The sequence below is a fragment of the Echinops telfairi genome, unplaced genomic scaffold, assembly GCF_000313985.2.
Source record: "Echinops telfairi isolate 266 unplaced genomic scaffold, ASM31398v2 ScPeMD7_7457;HRSCAF=8495, whole genome shotgun sequence".
Taxonomy (NCBI): domain Eukaryota; kingdom Metazoa; phylum Chordata; class Mammalia; order Afrosoricida; family Tenrecidae; genus Echinops; species Echinops telfairi.
Window position 1 is genome coordinate 16,667,270 of NW_022111357.1, and position 7,630 is coordinate 16,674,899.

At 45.0% G+C, this 7,630-nt stretch overlaps 1 protein-coding gene across 1 annotated transcript; it reads left to right on the plus strand.

The window, feature by feature from the left end:
- The first annotated feature begins 989 nt into the window (after positions 1–989).
- Positions 990–2,423, plus strand: LOC101645844 (protein FAM47E-like). The gene has a single exon (XM_045298916.1). The coding sequence runs from the start codon at positions 990–992 to the stop codon at positions 2,421–2,423; it is 1,434 nt and encodes a 477-aa protein (XP_045154851.1).
- The last annotated feature ends 5,207 nt before the right edge of the window (positions 2,424–7,630 follow it).

The following is a 7,630-nucleotide window of genomic DNA, read 5'->3' on the forward strand; positions in this document are numbered from 1 at the left end:
GGTAGATTCACACGGCTGACTGTGGTAACCAGCTCAAAATGTAGCCCACTCCTTGATTCATGGTACAAATTTAAGAAAAAGTACAGGTAGTCCCCAGCTCACCACACAGTGGTTTTATGACAAACTGCACTTAGGAGTCTTATTATTATTTGTAATTATTGTTAGCAATATGTGCTCCATACAATGCTGCGACACAGCATTTGCTAATGTTATCATTCTGAGATGTTCACTGTTACATATTTATTGTTCATAACACTCCTGGTGACAATAGCAGATATGGAGGTGGGTGGGTGGGGCAGGTGTTTGTTGTAGATCAGAGTCCCCTTAAGATGGGTAGAGTCTTCAGAGTGCCACCCCCGTGTAACTTGGGGACAACCTATAAACCATACTTTCTCTTCTGGCCAAGATATAGTTAAGAGATGGAGTTCTGTATTTGTCAAATAAGAACAAGTAACCCTCTAGAACTAACACAGAATGAGAGACGTAAGACAATGCTTGGCGAGGCACTGGACACAGGGCAGCGAGGACAGTCATGCCTAAGAGATGGGAAGCAGATGATCTGACCCTGTTGCTTCCCAGTAGGCATTCTCAGGCCACGGCATAGGAGGGGAAAGAGCCCTGCAGTCCACATGGAGTTGAAGTGGAGACTTACCTTTAAATACCCACAGCCATTCTATGGACAATCGTCTCCAACTGAAAACAACCCAAACATCCATCCAAAAAGTGGATGGATAACCAGGCTGAGGCATATCCAGCTGGTGCAGCGGTTTCTCAACCCGTGGGTCGCGACCCCTTTGGGAGAGGTGGGGGTCGACCAATCCTTTTACAGGGGTCGCCTGATTCATCACAGTAGCAAAATGACAGTGATGAAGTAGCAACGAAAATAATCTGATGGTTGGGGGTCACCGCCACACGAAGAACTGTTCGAAGGGTCGCGGCATGAGGAAGGTTGAGAACCACTGACGTAGTGGGCACCACAATCGAAAGGAATGGGCCGCGGGTTACCTGCGCAAGGGCTGGGGCAGTTCCACGCTGCGCCCGCGGTCCTCGCGCCGGAGTCACGGTTGGGCGCGGCCAGGACGCCTCCTCGGACCGCACCTGCAGCTGAACAAACTGCCGAAACCCACCGGCAGGGAGCCAGGGCCACCATGGACCACCAGAAATGGTGGTCCCAGCCCTTGATGATGGAGCCCAGGCCCCCGGGCATGAACTGCAAGCCCTGGTACAAAGACAGACTGCCTTCCAAGTACTTCGCCAGGGCCAAGGACAGGCCCACGTTCCCCACTTCCCTGTGCGGCCGGAGGTGGGTATTCCTGAAAGACGGGCTGGACGACTTCAGGTGGGGTTGCCCACCTTGCTCAGAGATGATCGCTCGGGGACCTAAGGAGGGCTTTCTCCCGATCATTTATCGCACAAAGGCTGGGCCTGCCCCCAAAAGTTGTGGGAAGAAGCTGCCCAAAAATGCACCCCAATTTTCCAAGCTCTCACCGGCCCAGCTAGCCCGGAAGGCCTTCGTGGAGGAAGTAGAAGCCCGTCTGAAGGAGCATCCCTTGGCTTTCCACTCGAATCTGGACGATGCGCTGCCTGTAGATCTCTTACGAAAGGTGCTGGAAATACTAGATCCCAGCAAGCAGCTGAAGGACACCTGGGCTTATTGTCAGGAAGGCAAGAAAAGACCAGAAGAACACAGAGAGCCTTTAAAAAGACGTTCAGCTAAAGTCGGCCCGTGCCCTCCCAAGCCGACTCCCATGCCGAAGCCAGAAGACTGGCTTAAAGAAATTAAGTCAGGCAATGAGGATTTGCCCAAAGTGTCTGTTACCGAGGATGAAAACGTAGCTAAAGGAGTTACTAATTTCTGCCACTGGGCTGCATCTATTGGATGTCCAGGGGTTGATGAAGGGTTTATTCTGAAACAATTTGAGTTAGACTTCAGCTGCAATCGCAAGTTCGGTCCGTCCCAAATAAAGAAAATCACTCAGGTGGATTCAGAAATTAAGTACACCCCGGGACGAAGTAAGTGTGCACAACCGAAATTCTCCACACGAGAATCAGACTTTGAGAAGAAAGTCCAACAACCATGTAGTCCTCCCCAGAAGAAGCATGTGAAGATGAAATATGGAGCATGGTACCTGCACCCTAAGCTGTGGAAAAAGCAACGAGAAGACGAACCTTTGCTGGACCCCAAGGCCCCACCTGCAATGGAAGACAGCTATTTTAAAAGGGTTGATCCGGAGCCAGACATTCTTGAAGAGCTGTATGCAATGATTGCCTTTAAGGATTTTATTCTAAGCAAGGGCTACAGCATGCCGAATTTAATTGAAAAGCTGTTTACTAGAAAGGGATGGACATACGAAGCTATTCAGATACCTGCAATATTAAGAACAAAATTCGAGTCAGATGGGGCTTCTTTAAAAAAGGATTAGAGAGTTTGGGAAATATTTATGACACGCCTGGTTATTTTTCTCAAACATCAAACAGACTGATGTGTGCTCCTCCATGAACGACAGCCTCTGCTGATGGACAGTTCTCATTGATCGTCTCCACAGGTTCATCAATGTTTCATCAACTAAGAGACCAGTATTCATACATATAGTCTCACAGTTTTGTAGTATTGTGAATATCACATAGGTTTATTAATTATTAAAATGAGAAATAAAAGAATTACTCTTAAAAAAGAGTCACATCGTTTTATTATTTATTAAAATGAGAAATAAAAGAATTGCTCTTAAAAAGAGTCCCCAGGGGGAGTGCAGATTGGGGACCAAAGCCCATCTGTAGGTAAGTGGATACCCCCTTACAGAAGGGTCACGGGGAGGAGACAAGCGAGTCAGGGTGCAGTGTAGCAATGATGACATATACAGCTTTCCTCTAGTTCCTGAATCCTTCTTCCCCACCCACTATCATGATCCCAATTCTACCTTACAAATCTGGCTAGACCAGAGGATGTCCACTGGTACAGATAGGAACTAGAAACACAGAGGATCCAGGACAGATGATCCCTTCGGAGCAGTGCTGAGAGTGGCAATACTGGGAGGGTAGAAGGAAGGTTGGGTAGAAAGAGGAAACCGATTAAAAGGATCTACATATAATCTCCTCCCTGGGGAGAAAACAGAATGCTGAGAGAAAAAAACATTGTTGAAGGAACAAAAATATTGCACACCCTCATGTATAACTAGACTGGTATGTATTACCATGTATATAAAATCTTAAAACACGCCCCCCCAAACACTATATATTATTTAAGGATTGATTGGTAGCAAAAAGGAGCCTTGGTGGTGGGGTAGTTAAGCTCTCAACTGCTAACAGAAAGGTCATTGGTTGGACCCACCAGTAGCTCCTTGGAGAACAAACCTGCTGATGTGCTTCCTTAAAGACGACGGGAACGGGTGGGGCAGTGCTCGCCTGTCTTTCAGGGCCACTGTGAGGGAGCGGACTTGATGGCACCTGCCGATAACAGTCAACGTATAAAATCCACGGGGAGATAAGCAGAACGTTCAAGCAATCATTTACTTCCGGAGGAGAGAGGAAAGACACTGGGTAGGAGAAGGAATACACAGAATGCTTAAAACATCAACATTTTATTTAAAATATTTTGTAAGGAAAATAAGGCAAAATGTTAAGGTTTGACAGAGCTGGCGAAAGATGCATGGGTGTTAGTTATACAATCCTCCCTAAATCTTTGAACTATTCCTCCATTTAGAAAAAATATAGCAGAGAATCGTGTGAAGTACAGTAGTTTTAAAAAGAGAAAACATTTATTTGTATAAACAACCTCAATGATGCCAACCTAAAAATCAATATTTCTTTTGGAGGGGGATGTGTGTGTTTTTTGTTTGTTTATTTCAATTTAGTGGGGTCTTTTTTAAATTTATCTTTCATTTCATAATCATAAACTTAATTCTGCTTTCCAGCTGGACTCAGGGGGCATAAGGAAAGCAGGAAACCCGAAGAACAGGAGTGCGAGCACACGATTAAACGATACTGCAAGCACATTGGGAACAGACGGGTGATTTCCAAGCTACCCAAGATAAAACATGGAAATCCAGATCAAATGTAATTAGAGTTGTCCACAATCAGCAAGGGGGAACTTCTTGCTGGTCTTGCCATTCCTGGAACCAAACGCTCCATGGCTTCCACAATGTTCATGCCTTCTTTCACCTGACCGAAGACCACGTGCTGGCCATCCAACCATCTGTCTGAGTGGGGCACCTAAACACTGGGGACCATTTGTACCGGGCCCAGCACGTGTCCTGGACAGGATGCCCAGCCCTGTGTGCTTCAGGATGAAGTTCTCATCCTCACATTTCTCTCCATGGATGGACTTGCCACCAGTGCCATGATGGCGTGTGAAGTCACCCCCGGCACATAAACCCCGGAATGATTCGGTGAGAGCAGGAAGCTTTATAACCAAAACCTTCCTCCCCAGTGCTCAGAGCACGGAGCTTTCTGCTGTCTTTGGAACTTTGTCTGCAAACAGCTCAAAAGAGACGCGGCCGAAGGGCTCGCCATCGACGGCTAAGTCGAAAAACACTGTCGGGTTGACCACGGCTGGACACAACAGGACCAGACAAGACTACAAAGTCAGGCGGCGTCTGCAAAGCGGCCTAGTTGGTTTTTTTATAGCAAATTTTACTGTGTTCATTTTACAAATTTCGACAAATGCATATATTTGTCACCAATTGCAATCTCTGTACACAACAGTTCCGAGTAACAAAATGGTTAAAATAGTCCCTCGTGCCATCCTTTGTACACAACCCTTCCTGCCGATATCCAGTCGCTGACTTCCACGGAGCTGTTTTCTGTCCTTGTAAGTAGGCATTTTCCAGAAAGCATACACAAGGAATCAAATCCTCTGTAGCCTTTTGGGTTTGGCTGCTTGCACTTAGCATCATGAATGCTTTCCTTAGTCACCCATGTGGTAGGACATCTCAGTTGTTGTTGTTGTTCGCGGACCCTGAGTCACTTCCAACTCACAGAGAGTTCCGTCTCATTGCTGAGCAGTATGTGGCATTACCACATTTTGTTTTTCCATTAATCAGTATTTTGGACAGTAGGATAAGATCTTGGTAATCTAGTACCACAATAACAGAAGTCGTACAAGTAGGTGGCTTTAACAAACGCATGATTTTTTTCTGGCTTAGGAGGCTAGAAATCCAGGGTTCGGAAGGCTTTCACTCTTGGTTGACCTGGAAGAAGGCCCTGTCTTTTCTGAGCGTCTGTGCCTAGCTCTGCTCGTCCTAGTCTCCTTTTTTTCCTCTCAAACTTTTTATTGTAGTTGGAGTGCAAATTTACAGGGCAAATTGGTTTCCCATTTAACAATTCATGCACATTTTCTTTTGTGATACTGATTGCAACCCCCATATTACAACTGTTCTTTTTCCACTTCCATCCATCCTTTTATCCCTGGCAAATGCTGCCCGTTTGATCATGTATGGCTGGTTGTTCTAAGGCAGTGATTCTCAACCTTCCTAATGCCATGACCCTTTAATACAGTTCCTCATGTGTGGTGACCTTACAACCATAAACTTGTTTTTGTTGCTACTTCATTACTATAATTTTGCTACTGTTATGAATCAAAATGTAAATAGCTGATGTGCAGGATGTATTTTCATTGTTACAAATTGAACATCATTAAAGGTTAAGTTCCCATGGCACAGATTGTTTTGTAGCAGTTGGTGATTTTACAGTACATGATTTTACATTTACCCAGTAATTACAGTTTATGAAGTGTCATTTTACCTCCAGTACTGCTGCTTTCAACACAGCAGCTGCTTTTAACAGAGTAGCTGCTTTCAACACAGCAGCTACACTGGTCCACCTAAGTACATTATGGCGCCAACCCTGTCACATACACCTGTATTTGTACCGGGTGTATGTGATGAGGCTGGTGCAATGATGTCATCACGCTGGGTACTCTTTCGTGGGTGTATCTGCATGTAGGCGGGCCCGCCTGGAGACAGATAGAGGAGCCGTGTCTTGGTTCCTAAGGCCATCAAAAATATGTGTTTTCTGATGGTCTTAGGCGACCCCTGTGAGGGAGTTGCTTGACCCCAAAAGGGGTCGTGACCCACAAGTTGAGAACCGCTGTCCTGAGGAGTGGTCTCTCCATGGTGTTTTTACCTTACAGGCTTGTCTATTGTTTGGCTGAAATTTGAGCCATGCTGGTGAGTCCAGTTTCAGGCCTGAAGGGTGGCAAAGGACCATGGTCTCACCATGACTCACTACTATTGAGTAAATTCTAAACCATAGTGACCCTAATAAGACAGTAACTCTTTACAGGAATAGAAAACCTCATCTTTCTCCTATAGAGCTGGCTGGTGGTTTTGAACTGCTAACCTCATGCTTAGTAGCCCAATATATAACTACTATGACACCAGGACTCCCCAGGAGTTCCACTGGTCTCTACCAAACCAGTGAGCCTGGTCTTCTTTTGCAATTTTGAGTTTTGTTCCACAATTTTCTCCCACTCTATCCAGAACCTCCAATTTGATCCCTTTCAGAACTGTCAGCAGGGGTAGCAGGGCATCAGCTAGTTCTTCTTGTCTCAGCGTCATGGAGGCTGGGATTCATGCGGTTCATTAACCCTGGGGAATAATGTTTCCTTGGGTCTTTGATTTTCTTCACACTTCTTTGCTTTAGATGGGAATGCCTAATATTTTTAAGACTCCGGTTTCTACTCACCAAACTAGGATATAGTACATTTTCTGGGAGGACTATATTACACCAATTGACCTTGTTGTCCCTTGAAACTGTCGCCCTGAGCCACAAGGCTCAGTGACTCATTCTTTCAAGGTGCTTGTTTGTGCCTAAGAAGTTGTCATAACTTTGCCCCACAATATGCAAAAGCTTGGACATAAATGTTTGTACTATATTTATTCACAATTGACAAAAACTGAAGACGGCTTGTCATGGATTGAATTGTATATGTTCTACACGTACACCTGGTTATATTTACAGTACATATAAACACATATGTAGGTGTATCCTCTGTCAAACCTATATACATTCATGGGTGTAGATCCCTTCACCTTCCCATTCCTTTTCATCTTGAATATTTATCTATATGTCCATTTGTAAATCATCGTTATTCCTGCTACTCCAGGATTGGGTAATTACCTTTTTTGCTTTTTTTAACTCTTGTGTCCTTTTGCCATTATCATTTTTTTTGCTGATCTTCTCCTCATTGTACATTTTATATTCCCTTTACCCAAGTTAATAAGTGTCTACTCTCAGAAAGAGATTCATATCTGTGCCCATACCAAAAAAAGGTGACCCAAAAGAATGTTCAAACTGTAGAATGATATGGATATTGTACACAAGTAAAATTTGCGGAAGATCATGCAACAAAGGTTGCAACAGTACAATAAGAGGGAACTACCTGCGGCTCAGGATGGATTCAGAAGAGGGCATGAATGGCCACTGGATCTTGGCTCAAAGCAGAGAATGCCAGAGAGACGTGCACAGCTTCTTTGGTGAGCTCTCTATGCTAGCCTTGGGTCCCTTCATTTCTGGGTGGTCTGCTTTCTTATTATTGAGGTGGGAGAGAGCTGCGCAGATTCTGGACGCACACTCTTCATCAGATGAGTGATTTGCTGTATTTGCTCCCAGTCTGTGTCTTTCGTTCTCTTAG

What these genes read in the sequence shown, in the direction of transcription:
- LOC101645844 (XM_045298916.1), top strand. Translation starts at nt 990, where the DNA reads ATGGGCCGCGGGTTACCTGCGCAAGGGCTGGGGCAGTTCCACGCTGCG.